Source organism: Lithobates pipiens, unplaced genomic scaffold (assembly GCF_037356315.1).
Source record: "Lithobates pipiens isolate NorthernLeopardFrog02 unplaced genomic scaffold, aLitPip1_a1.2 Scaffold_6, whole genome shotgun sequence".
In the NCBI taxonomy this organism is placed as follows: Eukaryota; Metazoa; Chordata; class Amphibia; order Anura; family Ranidae; genus Lithobates; species Lithobates pipiens.
This window is the reverse complement of record NW_027507881.1, coordinates 572,192-594,334: the sequence shown is the minus strand read 5'-3', so window position 1 is coordinate 594,334 and position 22,143 is coordinate 572,192. Positions and strand designations below refer to the sequence as shown.

The 22,143-nt window shown below is 40.6% G+C and overlaps 1 protein-coding gene across 1 annotated transcript in view; it reads right to left on the bottom strand.

Annotated features, from left to right (window-relative positions):
- The window catches only part of LOC143958240 (vomeronasal type-2 receptor 26-like), an 88,526-nt gene that overhangs the window by 63,930 nt on the left and 2,453 nt on the right, over positions 1–22,143 (bottom strand). The window contains exon 2 of the mRNA XM_077467757.1: positions 5,189–5,480. Coding sequence (XP_077323883.1) covers positions 5,189–5,480 — 292 coding nt within the window. The remainder of the gene's footprint in view (positions 1–5,188; positions 5,481–22,143) is intronic.

Genomic DNA, 22,143 nt, shown 5'->3' with positions numbered 1-22,143 from the left:
TAAACTCCCCTATGAAAAGGCGCAAAGCCCTACATAGCTACCACTCTAAGAGCTTGGACATCGTCCTCATCCAGGAGATGCATTTTCCTAAAAGCTTTAACCCCTCCTTCCTGCACCGAAACTGCCCTACCTTTTTTCTGGCTAATTCTGATGACAAGAAGAGGGGAGTAGCTGTCCTTATTTCCAAACGCACCCTTTTCTCCCTGTCCCAAGTTATCAGGGATGGGGAGGGAAGATATATATTAGTCAAGGGACATATTAATGGGTCACTCTTCTCTATCGTGTCATATTATGCTCCCAACAAGGGCCAAACTCAATTCTTTTCCTCCATGCTAACCTCTCTTTCCCCACATTTGGAAGGTAAGGTGCTCATGGGTGGCGACTCCAATGTCGCCTTCGATCATGTGCTAGACAAATCTGCCCATAATAAAGCCCTCCTGAAAAGACCTCCCAAACAGAGTCTCAGCATCGCTAGGCTCTTTCATGCCTTGGGTATGATTGACTCTTGGAGAGAACTTAATCCCTCAGCCCAGGACTACACCCACTTTTCTGCTCCCCATAGAACTTATGCCTGTATTGACCATATTTTTCTGCATTCCTCTGACATCCACCTAGCATCCCACGCCGCTATAGTTGATGTGCCTTGGTCGGATCATTCACTGGTTTCCCTGAAAATCTTGGGTTGCCTTTCCCAAGCAAATACCCCACAATGGCGGTTGAAAGAAGCTTTGCTATCCAACCCAGTTCATTGTACTGCCCTTAAAAAACGACCTCAAGGAATACTTTCACATAAATGATACTGAAGACATTTCCCCCAGTGTATTATGGGGGGCACACAAAGCGGTAATGAGGGGCAAATTTATACAGCTTGCCTCTCATCTTAAACGCGAAAATCAAATTGACATTATTAACCTAGAGAAAAATGTCCAGGCCTTAAGTAAAGCGCACAAGAAACACCCCACTGCCTCTTCCCTGGCTCTTCTGGATGCAGCTAAAATCGCCCTTAACACTGCCCTCACCTCCAGTGCTGAAAAACATATGCAATGGGTGAATGGCAGATTTTATCTCAATTCGGATAAATTCGGCCCTCTCCTCACTGCGAAGCTGTCTCCTAAATTTAGAATCCAGGCTCTCCCTAAAATCAAATCTCTTTCTGGCTCCCTCACAAAACCCCAAACATATTCTGAATGCTTTCCATGCATTCTATTCGAAGCTTTATTCTAGCCCAGACCCGGACAACAAACAGTCTTCTAAAACTTTCCTGGACAATATTCCCCTTCCCAAGATCTCGGAAGCACACCGATCAATGATGGAAGCCCCTATTTCAGAAGCAGAAATTAGAGCAGTCATTAAGGACCTCAAGAAAGGCTCGGCCCCTGCACCCAATTGGTTCTCAACACCTTATTTCAGACCTTTTCTGAGGTGCTGTCCCCTTATCTGGCCCGGTTCTTCAACTCCCTGAACCGCGAGTCACCCTTAGGCCCTGACGCCAACTTAGCATACATCTCAGTCATCCCAAAACCGGGTAAAGACCAGAGCCTGGTCAGCAACTACAGACCTATCTCTCGAACCGTTTGGGTTCTTTTATTGGGGCATATGTCCATAAGGACCAGGTGGGCTTCATCCCAGGGAGGCAGGGACCGGACCAGATAAGAAGAGCGGTAGACGTTATTTCCCTACTTAAATCGGGTTGGGACAGGGGTTCCTCACAGGAGGGCTTCCTCCTCTCTATAGATTTGCAAAAAGCATTTGACACTATTACTTGGCCGTACTTATTCGGTGTGCTAGAAAGATGGGGCTTTGGTCCACACTTTATTCTCCTCCTGGAAGCCCTTTACTCCAGGGCATGGGTCAGACTCCAAGGCCACCTTTCAGAACCCTTTTTGATTCGTAAAGGCACTAGACAGGGCTGCCCACTAGCCTCCCTCCTCTTCACCATTGGCATTGAAACTTTAGCTATTTCCATTAGGAACCACCCAGACATTCAGGGAGTTAAATGCGGACAATCAACACATAAATGCGCCTTGTTCGCGGACGATGTCCTCCTCTTTGTCACCTCTCCCCTCACCTCTACTCCTAATATCCTTCAACTCCTCCAAAACTTCGGACAGGTTTCCGGGCTTCATGTTAATATGGCCAAGTCGACAGCCCTCAATATATCTGTACCCCTAGACCTAGTACACAGGCTCAAGGAGCACTTCCCATTTTCCTGGAGTGCTTCTTCCATTCCCTATTTAGGGGTCCAGCTCACGCCCACCATTGAACATTTATATAAACACAACTACCCGCCCATGTTTAAAAAACTCAAAAAGGACCTTGAGCAATGGTCCCTCCACAAGTTGTCCTGGATTGGGAGAGTCAATGCCATCAAGATGACTCTCCTCCCTAGGTTACTGTACCTCTTCCGCTCACTACCGATACCGGTCCCCAAATCCCACATCCAAACTCTACAGTCTGCGATTATATGCTTTACCTGGGGCAAGTCTAACCACAGACTCCCCAAGACAACGTTGTTCAGACCTAGACGGAAGGGCGGACTTGGGTTACCTAACATCTGGTGGTACTATCAGGCGGCGCAACTCTGCCAGATTTCTAACGTATATTCGAGAGGTCCAAAGCCTGAATGGCTAGAGATGGAAAGACAAGCTATCCCTAAGCACACTATTGATTTTCTGCTGTGGCGCCCCCCGAAATCTAGACCCCCGATCATGGCCCCCACCCTCTCACACTCCTTCACTTTATGTGACACGGTTCATAAATCCAACATCCTTACTTCAAAGTGGAAACCTCTTACACATCTCTTCAATAACCCTTCATTCCCACCAGGGATGGATATTAGGGCGTTCCAGTGGTGGATAGAGAAAGGCCTTTATAGAATAGGACACGTTCTCAACCCGTCACTCAAACTTGGTCACTGCATCTCTAAACTGGAGATGCCAGACTCAGAAAGATTTAGGTTCCATCAAATAGCACATTTCCTGTACACTCTGACTGACCACCACCCCCTCCCCCTCTATGTTTCCCCGTATGAACTCTGGTGCTCGTCAGCCACGGTCATGAGGGGGGGCATCTGCCTGATTTACTCTGCTTTGGCCGAACCAAAGGAAAAAGCGCAATACATGCTGAGCTGGGAACGCGACCTGGGTATTGAGTGGGACTTGGACTCTTGGCACTCCCATTTCACGACTGCCATCAGGGGGATTCTCAACACTTCCCTGATGGAGGCGGATGTTAAAGTTTTTACCCTCTGGTACCTGGTCCCGACCCGTCTAGCTAAATTCTACCCCCAGTCCTCACCCCTATGTTTTAGGGGTTGCGGTCACCTAGGGTCGCTCCTCCACATCTTGTGGGAATGCCCCAGAATCAGAAACTTTTGGAACAAGACTTTTGGCCTAATTCGTAAAGTCACTGGTCATGCCATCCCTCAATCCCCAGCAATCGCCCTCCTGAATCAAACGATACCCCTAACCCCAAAAAATAGACGAGTCCTGATCCACTTTTTCTTTATTGGAGCTAAAATGACGATAGCCAGATCTTGGAAGTCCCCCGGGGTTTCCTTCCCACTGCTTAAACAAAAAATTACTTGGATTATGTTTCAAGAAAAAACCTCTAACTCTATTCTAGACAAAATGGACAAATTTAAACGGGTGTGGGAACCTTGGGCCAACTTTGTTGGGAATCTCCTATAAGCTCAGATTCATGGCTCTTTTCATGCTTAGCTCCTAGATCCGAACCGCACCCCGGCTTCCAAAGACTCTCCTTGGCCTAGGCACCCTCCTCTGTAAACCTATCTCTCTTTCTCTCCTCCCACACTCTCTTTTCTATTTCTTCCTTTCTCTCTCTCGTCTTTGTCACTCCCTCCCTCAGGCCCAGCTGGTCTGGGAAATGGGGGATGTTAGTTCTCAGGACAGGCCATGGCAGATCTATTTCCCCATGGCCTTAAACCCACTAGCTTTGCAATATCGGTCTTACCGTTCCTGGGGCTTATCTTGTCACGTTGTCTTAAACTATGTTAGAATTTGGGACTTTTGGGGGTCCCTGCCAGGTTCATTTAACTTCTTTTTGATCTATTAACCAGTCCAGACATTTTACGCTAAGGTTAGGCAATAAGGCCTCCCGTTCTATCTTCAGGTCTGGGGGGTTCTGAGACTCCGACACAGCGTGTTCCCAGTTGGGGTGTCGGGGGCCTCGGTCCGCCTAGCGGTTGTTTCTGATTGCTCTTATGTTAATTATTACTTTTAGTTTGGGTATTCTTTTCTATTTGGAAGACTTTTTTGTTCATATGGCTCGGAATACTGGTTAATACCTGTTGGTCGGTCTCTATGTTGTTAGCAATGAGGCCTCTCCCTCATTGGGAAGGGTCTTCCACTTGTTTCCTGTACTCTGTCATGCCTGTCAAGCAATATGTTTCCAGAAATCCCCTGCGTGGGAGATAAGTCTATGTTGTATTTTCATTACTTCAATAAAAAAAATTTAAAACTCAAAAAAAAAAAAAAAATTGAGGGGAAGATGGATGCAGCCAAATACAGGATGAAAACCTGTTGGAGTCTGCAAAAGACCTGAAACTGGGATGGAGATTTATCTCCCAACAAGACAATGATCCCAAACATACAGAAAAATCTACAAAGGAATGGTTCACAAATAAATGTATCCAGGTGTTAGAATGGCCAAGTCAAAGTCCAGACCTGAATCCAATCGAGAATCTGTGGAAAGAGCTGAAAACTGCTATTCACAAATGCTCTCCATCCAACCTCACTGAGCTCGGGCTGTTTTGCAAGGAAGAATGGGCAAGAATTTCAGTCTCTTGATGTGCAAAACTGATAGAGACATACCCCAAGCGACTTGCAGCTGTAATCGCAGCAAAAGGTGGCTCTACAAAGTATTAACGCAAGGGGGCCCAATAATTTTGCACGCCCCACTTTTCATTTTTTTATTAGTTAAAAAAGTTTCAAAAATCCAATAGATTTCGTTCCACTTCACAATTGTGTCCCACTTGTTGGTGATTCTTCACAAAAAATAAAAAATTTATATCTTTATGTTTGAAGCCTGAAATGTGGGAAAAGGTTGAAAAGTTCAAGGGGGCCGAATACTTTCGCAAGCACTGTATTTGTACCCTTTTGACCCACTTCACCATAAGACGACTAGCTGTCCTAAAGTTATGTAATATAGGAAATTCTGCTTTTCTTACCTGGGTGTAACCATATAGATTCAGCAGCTGGGCCATTTGGAGAGAGGTGTCAGATTTGAGATCTCCAATGAAACCAGCCAGGGCACCCCGCTCCATACAGGAATAATTTGGAGCTTCCTTTGTATGTCCAGACAATATCTGTAGAACGTCTTTTATAGCTTTATTCACATGTCCACAAGAATCATACACATGGTATCCAAGAGTTATGTTGGGCAGAATATCTGGACTGCGGTTTATCTCATCAATAGCAAATATAAAAGCCAGGAGATGTCTGTATTCTCTCTGGTAGACCCTGCAGAAAATGGATAGATTTGCATTGGTCTACAGTACAAGGATTCAATCAGAAATTATTTATGCCAAAATGGATAATACATTTCAACTATAAATCTATGGTGGGATTGAAATTCAATTATTCCTGCACTTATATGATTTATAGCAGTGGTTGGCAATTTAGGAGGTATAGAGGACCTCAGCTGTAGCCCCTGATATCACCAAGTAGTCGCACATTATCTTCCTGGTTTTAGTCTGTGAAATGTTTCTCAAATCTTGCTTATATTCTAAAGTTTGTGAACTGTCAGTGAATCCCATTGAAGTCTATGGGGGGGGGGGGGGGTTGTTTTTTATTTCTGTCCATTCCTAGAGCTAATAGGCAAAATATTGTCAAACAAAAAGGCATGGGAACTGGCCACTGCCATGATGAGGGGGCATGTACCAATACCATAATAATAATAAAGTGTCTCTCCCTACACAGTATTTTCCGCTCTCCACACATTAATAATATGGCTGATGTAAGCCCACCTTTTTACAGAAAGTGGGTTGGGTTATTGATTCTCTTATATGATTGGCTCTTGTAACCAGGGTAATGACTATTGATGGGGTTTTGGTTTGGTCTGAACCCAGCCTTGGGCCACATTTTGCTTGAGTGAAGGTTAGGCAAACAACTGAACTAATTTTAAGTGTGGCCCGATCAAACCTCCGGCACCAGCTGAAAGCGATATATTTGGCATCAATATTACTAAATGTGACCGCTTCCCTTCTAACTGGTTCTTAGGAAACTGGCAACCACCAACATAATCTTCTCCGTCATTCATTCATGTTTCCAGGTTGGATTTGAATAGAAATGTTGGACAAACTGATTGATGATGAATTTTCGTTGTGAGCTTTTTTTTTTGCTAAAAAAATTACTTCTCAAAAACTGTGGTGTGTTTATTTTTTCACTTATTCTATGAATCAGTATGGCTACTGTGTACCTCTTACTCATTCACATAGGTGGGAGGTCCTGTATCTGGGGTTTCCAGTTTCCAATAAGCCCCCCAACATGCAGACCCCCACAACCACCAAACCAGGATTGTGGGAAAGAGGCAATTGTCTTCATCATTCTGGTGCTTGCCAATAAGACCCTCCTGGCAAGGTATCCACCATGCTGAGGAAATGTGGCCTGGTATGGTTCAGGTGGGGAGGCTGAATTCTCACTTCACTTTTGCTGGCCTGACAGGGGCCACAATCATATACAGCAAATGCCACATGTTGAGTGGAACCACATGTTTTTTTTTTTGCCTGGAATTTACCCTAAGATCCATACCAGACCCTACCGGTCTGGTACGATTATTTATGAGGGGGATGTATTAAATGTTTTGTGTACCCCTTAACATCCTAATCCGAACCTCATCAGGGTAAAGGGTTGTTTATGCATCCTTAGGGGGAATTTACACATTTTTGTTTTGTGTGGGGTACTATACCAGATCATCACCTGGGATAAGAGTCTGCTATAGATTAGGTGACCCCTCAGCTGATTGGTAGGTAGCTGAAGCTGTAATTTGCAATTTAAACAGCATCTTTTTTTCGTTTGTAAATGTTAATGTTGCTGTAGTAGGTTGTATACATTATGCTGATGCGCCACTTCACCAGCAGGGTCAGGGCATCCCCAAGGAGTGTTAGTTGTTTTTATTCCTGTTCACATCTATGTTACCTCAAAGAGTCTAATCAACCCTCCCCCCACTCACTGTTTTTTCAGTTTTTATCTTTGACAACAAAACAATCCACCCATACTGTAGAGTTCAGGAGAAGGGGAGACATTCTTTCATTTAGCAAACGAAACATGGCAGGGCTGACACCATTCCTTGTTATTTCATTTAACAAATAGAACGGTATTGTCAGTCCACAACAGGAACAGATCAATGGGAATTTTTCTGTGACTTCTTTGACTTTAATCCTTTCACTGTCAGAGTTGTTTTTGTGTGAAATATTAAAATGCCTGATGATTAGTTAATACCCCCCCCAAGCATTCAATTTTTTCAAAGACCCTGTGATGTTAGTGGAGCTGTTTATAAAACACATATTTTCAGTAAAAAATACAATAAAAGTAATGTTACTGCCCACAAATGAAATGTGTTACTCAACTTTTTAATAAAATATAGGTAGGATTCGTTCAAAGTAGAGAAGCACGTGATAACACGATTAAAACTTTTTTATTAATGAATTATGCACAAAGGGCTAAAATACCAGTATGCCTTCTTTCAGACGATGCGGAAAAGGCATTTGACCAGGTGGGATGGCTCTTCCTTAAACATTCTTTAATGCAAATAGGACAAGGGTCAAATATATTCCATAAGATCATGGCACTATACACTAAACCGGTAGCTAGAATAAAAATTAATGGCTCATTGACAAGTTTTAATATACAAAATGGTACCCGTCAGGGATGCCCGTTATCCCCTTTGCTTTATGTTATAGTAATGGAATACTTAGCGACGGCTATTAGACGGAACTCTTCCATTACTGGTATACAGATAAAACAAAGGGAAATAAAAATGGCTTTGTTTGCCCATGATCTATTACTTTATATCACTAATCCACATATTGCAATTCCCTCTATATTATCTGAATTCCAGCGGTTTGGGAAACTGAGCAACTTTAAAGTAAACGTATCAAAATCAGAAATCCTTAATGTGTCGCTCGTACCCGAACAGGTTGCAATGTTGAGAGCTAATTTTACGTTTAAGATTTGCTCTGCAGCTTTAAAATATTTAGGTGTTAAAATCCCCCCGGACCCAATTCATCTATATTCAATGAATTATGTTCCTCTCCTGCAACGTACTTTACAAGATCTAACAAAATATGATGTTAAGCAACATTCATGGTTTGGGAGGATTAATATATTAAAAATGGATATAATACCGCGGTTCTTGTATTTTTTTCAAACTATACCAGTTCGTGTCCCTAGATCATTTTTTTCTACTTTACAATCGGCTTTTACAAAATTTATTTGGGGCCATAAAAAAACCAAGACTACAAAGGAAATTATTATCAACACCAAAAACGAAAGGAGGTGCGGGTGCACCTGACTTGTATTATTATTACGTCTCGGCTGTTTTGACTAGATTGGTGGATTGGTTCTATTGTTCGGAAACTAAACAATGGGTAAAAATAGAACAAGGGTTGAATCAACTAGATTTAAAGGTGTTGCCATGGTTAGATTTGTCTGGTAGTAATTTAAGTCGAGAGTTGTTAGAGACTATGCCCTCTCTCACATCCCATGTGTTGAATATATGGGGTAAAACAGCTATAAAATGTGAACTTTCCTCCTATGAAGGACCTATGACACCTTTATTTGGCAACCCCTTTTTTCCACCGGCATTAAATAGGACAAGTTTTCTTATATGAAATAGGGAATCCCATTATAGACTGAGTAATATTTTATGCCAGGGGACAATTCCGTCCTTATTAAATCTATTCCCTACACAGCGACCATCATCTATGCAAATGTTGGAGTTTTGGCAGTTGCGGTCATTTTGGAGTACAATTCATTCAAGCAAGTCTCCGGGTAGAGATTTAACACAACTTGAAACTCTCCTGACACAAGATCAAAAACCAAAACATGTTATATCAGTATTATATAAGATGTTTATTATTAAAAATCACCCGGAGCCCCCGGAATATATAAACAAATGGGTTAATGAGATTAATGCTCAAATTGAGGTTGGGGAATGGGAGAAGGCATTTAATTTTTCTCACTGTTTATCACCGTCAATTAAAGCACAAGAGACAAATTACAAGTTGCTCTCAAGATGGTACTGGAGCCCAGTGACACTCCATCGTATATACCCAGAAAAATCAGATATATGTTGGCGGTGCCATATAGACAAGGGCTCATTGCTTCATATTTGGTGGGAATGTCCCCTAATTTTTGGTTTTTGGGAAAAGATTATGCAATTATACACAATAGTTACTGGGGAGGTAATCCCAAACACACCACAAATCACCCTCCTCTCTATGTTACCAAGAACATATAAAAACATTAAAAAGAATCTTCTCGGATACTGGTTGACGGCAGCAAGAACTGTGATACCGCGGCACTGGCGATCAACTCAGTCTCCTTCGATAAACGAATGGGCCCTAGAAATGGATAACATAGAGAGAATGGAGATACTTTTAGCACAAGAATTAGATACGTATGAAAGGTGCCTCCTGGTTTGGACTCCCTGGAGACAGCATAGGAAATTGGTAAAAAATTGAGGAAGAAGGAGGGAAGAAAGGGAAGGAAAGATTTCGCAGAGGGGAGGGGAGAGGAGAGAGGGAAGGGAGAGAGAAATGGGGGGGGGGGGTTGGGGTTGGATGTGTATTTTTTCCTTTTTTATTTTTTTTATTTTTTTTTATATGTTAAAATATTCAAGATATGTTTGGGAGGGGGGAAAAGAGGAAATAAAATAATAAATGTGATTATTATGTATGTAAGTAATATATGTGTTTGAAATTGTTTAATCATGTGTAATACTTTATAATAATTAAAAATAAAATCAGAATTGAAAAAAAAAAATATATAAAATATGAGGTTTTTCCAAGTAAATAGAAACCCAACATGTAAAGCTTTAAAATTGTGCATTGCAGTGAAAAAGGTAAATACAATTCCAGCCATCAGAAATAGAAATATTATATCATGTTATTGTGGTGCCTTTCTATCTGGTAAAACTGTTATCTGCAGGACAGGAAGTGAGGGGAAATCTCTCTAATGGAGCCCTGGACAGTGGCTGTCCAAAAGAAAAAAGGTTTTGGTTGGAGATGCATTTTACGGCACCACAATAAGATTATGTAGTATTTCTTTGAGGGAAATCTCTTTTATGGAGCCCCAGATAGCAGTAAACTGACAGGGATTCTTTATCCTCCCCAACTTTATTTGAAAGTGAAAAAAAGATATGGAGTCATTAAGGGCCAAAGTCATTGAAGAGCCCATTCACAATTGTGCATTCTGGTAATAATTGACACCTTAGCACATAACAATGCATGGCAAAGCACCTCCTCTATGGGCAGTGCAATGTGGTGTCATTCATTGTGAATTTCCCCCAATACATTGTACAGTAGATCCCAACATACAACACACCTCTAGGCACCATAATACACATACCATGCTCTGCAGTGTTCTGCCTTATTAAAAAAAAAGGGTCATACATGTTTTTCATACATTGTGGTGCATTGGCAGCTATTCACAATGATTTAAAATACGTGGTTTTCATGAACACATTGAAGGATATACTTTGATTTGATATAAATGCCGTGTAACAGACTGAATGAGTCCTGCACATTATCACACATATCTCCTAAAGACACAGCTCTGTAGATCAGATTGGAAGCTTTACATTTCATATTTCACTTACGCTGAACACATGAGATTTCTAATACGACTTCCCCTCTGCCTCCACCCTGACACTGCAGAATGTACAGAGAATATCCCTCCTATAATGATGTCTCCATCCTGAGAATACTTGTACTCAAATGTATAATTCCTCATAGTCATATCACAGCTGTGATCAGAGTTCTGGGTGTCAGATGTGCAGGGGGTCACACACAAAGACAACAACCACAATATTCTAAGTAGATATCTGAAGACAACATGGCCGAGTCTCTGATAGACTCCAATGACTTCTTCCTCTTCTCCCGACCTCATCATCACTGACATCAGCCCAGGATCCTGACACTGATTTCATGGCTCAGCTGAAGGCTGTGAGAGTGTCAGGTTTATAAAGAATAATTCTGTTATTTATTACTGATAGACTGGAATATGAATCTACTTATAGAGTAGGAAAAAAATGGTAAAACATAAAATACACAGAAACCATCTTTGTCAGCACTGTAGAAAGAGAAGGTTATAAAATTACCATTGAACATTAAACAGTAAAAATTAGAAGTTTGATGGCCAAGAATGCCATGTTTCTTATTATTTTCTAAATAGTCTTTATTAAAGGAAGGAAACAAGAAACAGGGGGTATGTAAGACAAGTTCACAGTTATTTAAAAGATGTTTGGTGAGTTTACAAACACTACTTAAGTAAGTTTTGATAGTGGGCCTAAGGGGGAACATGTTCTATAATGGGCTTTTGCTAAAAATGTGAACTAAGGAGAGGACAGGGTAGGGAGTATAGGGAGGGAGGTAGGGATGAAGGGAACGGGGGTCGGGGAGGGGGAGAAACATGGGGGAGGTTAGGTTATAGCTATAACAACAATGCAATTTTTATACAATGTAGTCCAGTAAAAATGGGAAATGCCATTACCTAGGCATTTAAGAGTAGTATAATACTGTGAGATAGATAAGGGGAGGTAAGCAATAGGAAGAATATTGGTAGCTCTTAAGTAGTGACTAATTCTCATGTTAGTGAATAATTCTGAGGAGGGCAAGGCATAGCTATTTTGTAGGTCATTGAAGGGTTTTATTTTATCATATTTATAAACATCCTGCAGATTGTGCATCCCACATTTTTTGTAGATAAGTTTACGTTCGGAATCACAACACAGAGAGTGTCTAATGGTAGAGACATCAACCTGGTTTCAGGGTTTTGAGGGAAGCAGGGAAGACCAAGCATCAAGAGAGGCTTTAATACATGGGTGAGTATAGAGCACTTTTGGTATACAGAGCTTAGAAGTAGGAGATCTCTCGGTGTATGAGAGACCACATTTTTTCTGAGGTGGGGTGCCACCAGAAATACATTTGGTCAAGAAGTGAGGCTCGATAATAGAAGTACACATGGGGTAGGCCAGCTCCACCTTTTCTTAGTAGGCGTAATAGTATTTGAGAGGAACATCTAAGACGTTTATATTTCCAGACGCATTGGACAAACTGTTTTTGAAGGCTATGGAAGAAGTTGGAGGGCAAAAGTATAGGAAGGGTCCTGAATACCTACAATAATTTAGGGAGTATAAACATTTTTACAACTACTATCCGGTCCAATTTTGATAAACCAAAGGAACTCAATGATATTAGTTCTTTCAGCAAGGTTTGTAATAGTGGTTTGCGATATAAGGGGTTAGGTTGATCCCTAAATAGGGAATTGAGCATTTGGCCCAGATAAACGGAAATGTCCTGGTGAGTATTTTTTGGGTTTCTGGGGGAGTGTGTATTTTTAATATCAAGGACTTCTCTCATTTAGTTTTTAGTAAGAAACTGCTGCAGATTGATTTAGAATGGAGCGTATGGCGTGGAGGGATCGGGCTGGATTGGTAAGCATCAATATTATATAATTTGCAAAGAGACTGATTTTATGCTCAGTCCCAAAGTAGGGCATGCCATAGATTAGGGGTTCTGTTCTAATTCTAGCAGCTAGGGGTTCAATGAGGAGTGCAAATATGATGGGGATAGGGGGCACCCTTGTCTCGTGCCATTAGTAATGTCAAAAGGCTCGAACAATACACCGTTGGTTAGAACTCTGGCAGAAGGAGTTGAATAAAGTGACATTATGGCAGTTTGTAGCCAACCTGTAATAGCAAATTTCTGTAGTACAGCTTGTAAGAATCCCCAGTGCACTCGGTCAAACGCCTTCTCTGCATCCAATGATAGAAGCACAGAAGGTGTTTTTTGTGATTCTAAGTTATAGATCAGTGAAAGTAATCTTCTGGTGGCATCAGGAGCTTGACAGCTGGGAATAAATTCTACCTGTTCAGGGTGTATCAGGGTGGGTAAAAGGTGGAGCAGTCTTCGGGCTATCACTCTGATGTATAGTTTCACACCTGTGTTTATGAGGGATATAGGCCTATAGTTTTATACCAGTTGAGTATCTACGCCAGGTTTAGGTATGGTGGTTATAACAGATTGTAACATCTCTTTAGGTAATGAGCCAGAGAATGCAGCATGATTGAAGAGGTCAGCGAGGTGTGGGGAAAGAATAGAAGTAAATTGTTTGTAATTCTCATTTGTATACCCCTTTCCTTCAGGTAATTTATTCAAGGGAAGAGTTTTGATGGCTAATAAAATTTCTAATAGAGTAAAAGGTTCAGATAGGGTTTGAGTCTGGGATGTAGTTAGTGTGGAAAGATTTACTGACTTAAAGAAGTTCTGTATGGCAGAGGGGGTTGGTTGGGAAATGGTCGTATCGTCTTTAAGGTTGTGAAGTTATTGATAGAATTTGATAAATGCATTCGCAATATCTAAAGGATTGACCACTGGGGTTTTAGATAAAGGATGGTTGACTAAAGCAATTTTGGTTTTCAGACATTGTTGTTTAATGGATTTTGCTATGAGGGAGCTTGCTTTATTACCTAACAAGTAATATGTTGCTTTAGATTTTTTTTTTCAAGAAGAAGTCATATTGCTGGCATAGAAGGGAGCAAAGCTTATTTCTGTCAGTAAGCAGAGAGGAGGATAAGTTGGGAGGGGGGTTGTTTTCTTTATGCCTAATTGAGGCTAAGACCTCTTCAATTTTATGTGACCTCTGGCTTTTAACAGAAGCTTGTAGTTTTATGAAAATGCTTCTCATATAAGCATTGTAGGTTGCCCACAATATTGGTATAGGGGTATCAGGAGTGGTGTTGGTCTCAAAAAAAGGGAGTTGGCTTTTTTAATTGTCTGATGATGATTAGGGTTGGCTAGGAGGTTAGCGTTCAGTCTCCAGAGGCAGGGAATGGCAAACATGGAGTTGTTTGGACACTTACTGGTGCATGGTCAGACCATGTTATTGTGCCAATCTGTGATGTGGTTACCAGCTGGAGAGTCCATTTGTCTGTGAGGAAAAGTAAATTCTAAAATGTTAGCGATGGGAGGGAGAATAGTATAGGAACTATCTTTACGCTCCTTGTTGACATCTCCAGATATCATAGAGATTATAAGTGTAAAAGATGGTTGATGATATTGTGCGCAGGTCTCTTGCCTGTAGATGAGTCCAGGGAAGCATTTCCAATTACATTGTTACAGAACCTAAGCTGTTTAGAGTTTGGGGCATATACATTTACAATAGTATATCAAGCTTTGTTGATGTCACAAGTGAGGATGTGAAAACGTCTTAGGGGGTCTGAAATTTCTGAGTGTAGCTTAAAGGTCACCGAGTCTCTGACAGCTGTAAGGACTCTATCTTTCTTTTGGGTATTAGAGACTGAAAATGGATGTGGGAAGTGCTTCAAGGAGAACGTGGCATCTTAGAGGCTGCAAAGTGGGTTTCTTGGATAAGAAGTATGTCTGCCTTAAGGGAGCGAGCCTCTCATGAGAGTGACAACCGTTTTAAGGGTGAGTTGAGGCCTCATACATTAAATGCGACAAACTTAATTGCCATATTGGGCTGGGATCTTAAGAGGTCTCAGGCGGTGTGGAATTCTTTCAAAGATGTGATAGGAATGCTGTAAGGGTCCTGTAGATCATTGACTGGGGTACAAGAGCATTCATATACCGTGAAGGTAAAAGGGTCATCTTTACATAGAGTTCAATAAGGCCACAGGTGGTTGTGCGGAGAAGGAAGGTATTCTGGATAAAGCTTGCAAAGTATTGGAGTATCAATGACTGGTCAGAAGAATAAAAACAGAAGGGAGAACAACAAAGGGATGGAAGTAGAAAGAACTTGCGCAGAGTGCAACGGCAATGTGTAGCAAGGATTGCTACTATTCAGATGGGGAAAGAGTCAACCATAGCAACAACATGTTGATAAGGTAGAGCATCATTTATAAACATAAACTTTTCAACAGTTAGGCTGAAATACTCCAGCTACTAAGAATTCTGAAATAGAAAGGATGTCGGGCTGCTATGCAGGCACCAGGACATGAATCAGTTTGATTCCATTTCCATGTGGTGAGGCTGTTGGGATGTAGAGGGATGGTCATCAGCAGGCAGTATACCCCATTCCTTGAGCAGGTCTAGGCCAGCTTCTAGGCTTCTGATTGTGTAAGACCTTCCTTGATTGTGAGTTTAGTGGGAAATCCCCATTGGTATCGTATGTTGTTGTTACAGATGTTACAGTGATGGAGACTAACTTATTCCTGTTGAAAAGTCTCATTTTAGATTTAAGGGTTAACATACAGTTTGACTCCAGTATAAGGAGCGGGAAGTGTAGAAGTGTTTTTGGCATTGGCCATCATTTTATTCTTTATATGATAAAAGTGAATCCAGGCCAGCACATCACTAGGGACTATTGCAGGCAGAAAGTCAGACTTAGGAATGCTATGGGCCCTGTCTATGGAAGGAGGTGCTCCACTAGTTGTTGGATATAAGCGACTAGGGTATCAAGGTTTACAGATTCTGGTATTCCACAGAATTTAATATTGTTCCTTCTAGAACAGTCTTCTAGGTCGGCTATTTTAAGTTTCAATTCCTGTAGTTCTGTGTCTTGGTCAGTGTGTGCGTCCACTAGGTGATTGTGGGCAGAGCACATTTCACTCATTTTAGTTTCCACGTGTGATAGTCTCTGTTCATGTTCTTGCACAGAATGAGTTAATGGGACTATGACTGCTGATACATCTGTGTGGTGAGTCTATCACAGAGACAGCATATTTTTCATAGTCAATTCTGACACTGGCAATAGTCAATAGCTGATTGTAGCTGCAATGTAGGTAGGGGACAAGGGTGAGGGCCTGAAGCTTCTGTGCTGGATGAGAGATCATCCATACTGGGCTGAGATGTAGCCAGGCTATGGTATGTAGGTGAGGGGGGGACTCACCAGGGTCGCCATCATATAGAGCAAACATCAGCCTGTGGTCAGTAGCGTGGGCCCCTTGTGCAGGTAAGTGCCGTGGGACACCAGCACATCTTAGATTCGTCCCGGGTCAGTTTTTGTGGCTGACCAGGTGCTTGTCACAGTCGAGTCATGCTGTCCAGGTGAAAGGGGAGATATGCCAGAGAGGATCAGGTTTGTGGTGCCCTGGTTGTTGGGTTGGATCTACTATTGTAGCTGGGGAAGCAGAGGAGTTCTAAAAGAAGGCAGACATCTGCAGTGCTGGTCAGGAAAGCCCCCCATTGTCATGTTTATTATTAACAGTCATAATATTATTATTGTTATATAAATACAGGTGTAGGGATGAGGTTCAACAGCTATCATAGATTTGCGGTGAAATCCTGGGATTCATAAATTTTGTGAATCACAAACCTTTGGCTGAAAAGTTTGCAGGTTCACCAGCAAAATAAAGAGCAACCTATAATGCAGTGGACAAGGAATGGATGAAGAAATGGATTAGGGAATGGATAACTTATTGATGAAAGGGTAGGTTCACAGCAGCTACAGTATATTATCCGTGTTTATAGGGACAGCTTATGTGTTCCTCTGTAAATGTCCCCCATGGCAGTGCATAAATCAGAACATAAATGTGATACTGCCAAACTCTGGCTTTTCTTCGAAGTCTGCCACTGAATCATTTGAAAGATTAAGTTCAAGAACAGTGTGCACCTAAACCATTGTCCATCATTCACTAAACCCCTATCCAAACTGATACGATAAAAGTTGGCATATACCAGTTAGGCCTATTATCCCTGATTAAAATTATCCTCCTGCTGGAAAATTTTACATTGCATGTTGTGTAGTAGCCTAATTCCTAATGAAAATTTGACAATTTGATATCAGTATAGAAAAGTTTATATCTGAAGAGCCAAGATTTCTATATTGACTGTTTTTGTCTTCTACTCTGACAATAAATCTGTGAAATAGGAGAAGCTATTGTAGACCTGTTATTCTTTGATATCACATTGTGTAGTGGGACAAGGAAAGGTCTGCAAGTTTAACTTTTCTGCTGCAAAGGCAGATGGATGTACCAATGACAAAATAGAAAATCTCTCCCTACAGACTGTCCCTAATAACTCTGATACACATTGACAATATAGCTACCTGACAGAAACCATGAATCAGACTGAGACAGAAGGACAGTTAAATCACACTTGTTTAATAATAATTTAAAAAAAGATAAACATAGTCAAAACATAGCCAGAGTTCAGGAACCGGAATGGATAGTCAGACAAGCCAAATCGTCAGGGGCCAGAGATAGAGATGTAATAACAAATAATGGGTTTGCGCTATGGATGGGACGCAAAAAAGAACGATAGGAACAGGAGGGCTGCCACTGCCCAAGGTTCACAAAATTTGGAACAGCATGCCAATGTAATATAAATATAGGTAGTAAGGGCGCTCTGCTCTGATAATAAATATCTTATAATTCCAAGAAATATTACACAATGGAAATAAAATTAATGGGTGTGTTTTCTAAAAATCTGTGCAAAGTGCAATGTGCAAATCTAGTGAGTTCCAGTAAAGTACATAAAAAACAAGAAAAAAAAAACACGCACAATATATAAAATTAACCAAATCCAAAATGATCATTTTTAAATTATACCACGTGCTAAATGTATGCCTTGTGGTGCACAATAAATAAATAATAAATAGTTGATACTATTAAAAATATATATGAAAAGACACTTATCACAATTGAGTTCAAAATATGCAAATTCATTGATGCAAATACTAGTCTTCTAATCAGTGTTCATAATCAGCAGTGCTAGAACATATGAAAAACAGTCCAAAAGTGCAAGGTGCCTGGTGCAAAAAATCCTTTTTTTTGAATTTTCGGATTGTCGAATTTCTGAATTTCTAATTTTTCGAATTCCAAAAATCTGAAAATTCTGAAATTCTGAATTCAAATATTCTGAAATTCTGAATTGAAAATTCTCAATTCGGAAAGTCAGAATTTGAAAATTCAGAAATTCAGAAATTCAAAATTTGGAAATTTGAAATTTGAAAATTTGGAAATTCGGAATTCAAAAATGCAGAATTCGAAAATTCACAATTTGAAAATTAAAAAATTTGAAATTTGGAAATTTGAAATTTTAACATTTGAAATTCAACATACCCACTTACTATGGTGCATGTGTGTATTTTTATGAATTCTCATAATTCACTCATTAAAATTATATATATATATATATATATATATATATATATATATATATATATATATATATATATATATATATATATACAGTATATATTCTATATTTCTTATCAAACACTCATCATGTTTTTCACTTTTCACATTTTCACTTTTTTTAAATTTTCTTACTTTTTTATTTTCACCTTTTTTATACATATGTTTCACATTTTTACACAATTTTTTTCCCAGAACACCACATTTGTAATCATCCCCACACATGTGGAATGTGTTGTGGCAATCGGGCATGCCATGTGGAGGTTTTCTTGGCTGGGGTGAGGTTCCTTGCCTCAGCTCCAGAACAGACAACCATTTGGGGTTCCATCTTCCTCCATGCTAGCCAAGCACAGTGCTGTAGCCGACCTGTGAGTATAGATCTTCTTTTTTCTTTCTCCCTTTAAAAGGGGTAGATCATATTTACTAATACTTTACATCTATTTATATTTACAGTTTAATTCTGTACCCAACTCCTGATGAATGGCATATAGCCATGAATTTAGACAATCTATTTATTTATTCGGATTATGTATGTGTTCTAATATAGATCTGAAAAAAATATATTGGCTTTTTGGAGAAGACATACATTTCCTACTGACTTTTGTATAATTACTTATTCAGGGTGTGGGGCCCTGTTAGATATTAGGGGGGTTCACTTTTTAAATGTGGAATAATAAAAGTGATATGAGGTTATTCAATAATGCAGAGTTGTGATTTATCATTTTCTTAGTGGTCAGCTTTGGGTTTAAATTCCATTTAAAATCATTTCTCTGCTCTCATAACCTGGGATTAGAATCCAAGGCAGACATATAATAATCAGATTTATTGATTATGTAGAGAAGCCCTTGAGTGAATAACAGTTGGAAGAGTTCTAGAAATATCTTTAACCACTTAAGCTCCGGAACCATTTTGCAGCCAAAGGACCAGGCCCCTTTTTGTGATTCGGCACTGCGTCGCTTTAACTGACAATTGCGTGGTCCTGCGACGTGGCTCCCAATCAAAATTGCCATCCTTTTTTTCCCACAAATAAAGCTTTCTTTTGGTGGCATTTGATCACCTCTGTGGTTTTTATTTTTTGCGCTATAAACAAAAATAGAGCGACAATTTTGAAAAAAAATGTAATATTTTTTACTTTTTGCTTTAATAAATATCCCCCAAAAATATATAAAAAACATTTTTTCCCTCAGTTTAGGCTGATACGTATTCTTCTACATATTTTTGGTAAAAAAAAATGCAATTAGCGATTATTGATTGGTTTGCGCAAAAGTTATAGCGTTTACAAAATAGGGGATAGTTTTATAGCATTTTTATTAATATTTTTTTTTTTACTAGTAATGGCGGAGATTAGTGATTTTTATTGTGACTGCTACATTATGGAAGACACATCAGACATTTTTGACACATTTTTGGCACCATTGTCATTTATACAGCAATCAGTGCTATTTAAATGCACTGATTCCTGTGTAAATGACACTGGCAGTGAAGGAGTTAACCACTAGGGGGCGGGGAGGGGTTAAGTGTGTGTGTGTTTTCTCTTTAACTGTAGGGGGCGTGGCTTGGTGTCTGATGTCACTGATCACCTTTCCCTATAACAGGGAACAGATGATCAGTGACAGGCTCAGTAGGAAGCACGGGGAGAGGTTTGTTTACACAGACCTCTCCTTGTTCTTCAGCTCTGTGACCCGATCGCGGGACACCAGCGGCGATCAGGTCTGCTGGTTCCGCGGTTACGGAGCTCAGGACCGGGTCGGGAGCTTGCCGCTGGCGCCGTGCTCCCAACCCACGGCTGGGCACTTAAAGAGCAACGTACAGGTACGTGCTTGTGCCCAGCCATGCCATTCTGCCGACGTATATATGCAGGAGGCGGTCCTTAAGCAGTTAAGGAGACATCGGGGTCTTTTAGACTCTTAATGTTACCTCTGCACTCTCTGTACTCCACAGGCTCGAGTCTTCCAGGGACCTTTGTGTGGATGCCCCTGCCTATTTAACATATTAAAGTTCTACCTATTTACGTCAAATTTGACGTGGCAGGGACACCCACACATAGACCCTTGGTGTCCGGGCGCTTTGTTTCATGTTATGTGTAATATGTTTTATGTCATTTTGTCTTTAACCACTTCAGCCCCGGACCATTTTGCTGGTCAAAGACCAGACCACTTTTTGCGATTCGGCACTGCATCGCTTTAACTGACAATTGCGCGGTCATGCGACATTGCTCCCAAACAAAATTGACGTCCTTTTTTCCTCACAAATAGAGCTTTCTTTTGGTGGTATTTGATCACCTCTGCGGTTTTTATTTTTTGCGCTATAAACAAAAATAGAGCGACAATTTTGAAAAAAACGCATTCTTTTTTACTTTTTATAATAATAAATATCCCACAAAAATATTTAAAAAAACATTTTTTTCCCTCAGTTTAGGCCGATACATATTCTTCTACATATTTTTGGTAAAAAAAAACAAAAAAAACGCAATAAGTGATTATTGATTGGTTTGCGCAAAAGTTATAGTGTTTACAAAATAGGGAATAGTTTTATGGCATTTTTATTAATATTTTTTTTTTTTACTAATAATGGCAGCGATCAGCGATTTTTATTGTGACTGCGACATTATGGCGGACACATCAGACATTTTTGACACATTTTTGGGGCCATTGTCATTTATACAGCAATCAGTGCTATATAAATGCAGTGATTCCTGTGTAAATGACACTGGCAGTGAAGGGGTTAACCAGTGGGTGGCAGTGTAGGGGTTAAGTGTTCCTAGGGGTGTGTTACAAACAGTTGGGGCTGGGCTTTAATTTAGTGAACACTGGAGCAGAGATTAGTGTCACTAGTTGCTTGGCAGAACAGGGAGATGCTGTTTACAACAGCATTTCCTCGTTCAGCCGCCCCGTGAGACGATCGCGGGTATGCCCGCGGCGATCGTGTCCACGGGACCTGTGACCGGACTCACGGTGGTCCCGACCAGCACACGAGCGTGCCGCCGGCGGGCCTCTGACATTTGATCAACTGACGTTTAGTAGGCCTGAGACGCGGTTCACTTTAGCGCCCAAGTGCGATTACAAGTTCTTGGAGTTATACCTGGAGTATTCTGAGTTAACTTTCTCCACTTACCCCTTTGGATTACAATTACCTGAGGAACCTTTTAAGCTAGCGAAGAAAGAAGATAAAGGAGGGAAATACTTTAAGTGAGGCCTCACATAGACTTTAAGTAAGGGGAACTCCCAGGTCTACATAATAATACACTTGCATATTGTTTATTGTATTTGACTGATGATTCATGCTGTGCTGACGTTCTACGTTGGGACGACAGTGCAATTCCTGTAATCATATATTCGTTATACTTTCAGTAAAGTATTTCTGGTTAAGAGTACAAGTGTGTGGTCCACTGTCTTTCCCCAACAGGTGGAGCCAGTGGATCCTGAGGGATCGATGCAGGTATCTTATACTGTCTATATTGTACTGTATTATTATTATTGCACCACAGCTGTGTCAAGGGGATAGAGTACACAGAAAGGGAGTTTCTCAGAAGAGTGCAGGCCCAACTCAAATCAGTAGCTCCTTCGGGAGTCAGTGATACAACAGTATTTGGGGAAATAGTTGGAATTCCACATGAAAGCTAACAAGAAAATAATAACAAACTCCCAGGTGCTATAATGGTCAGGAGTCTATTTACAGGTCAGTGCTGTCACCAACATAAACCTTAAGTTGATGTAACAAAAAGGTTTAAACTCTTACTGACCTCTGTAGCCGAAGGCACCATGCAGCAATTCATCCTAAAATTCTTGAATGTACAGTAGTCAT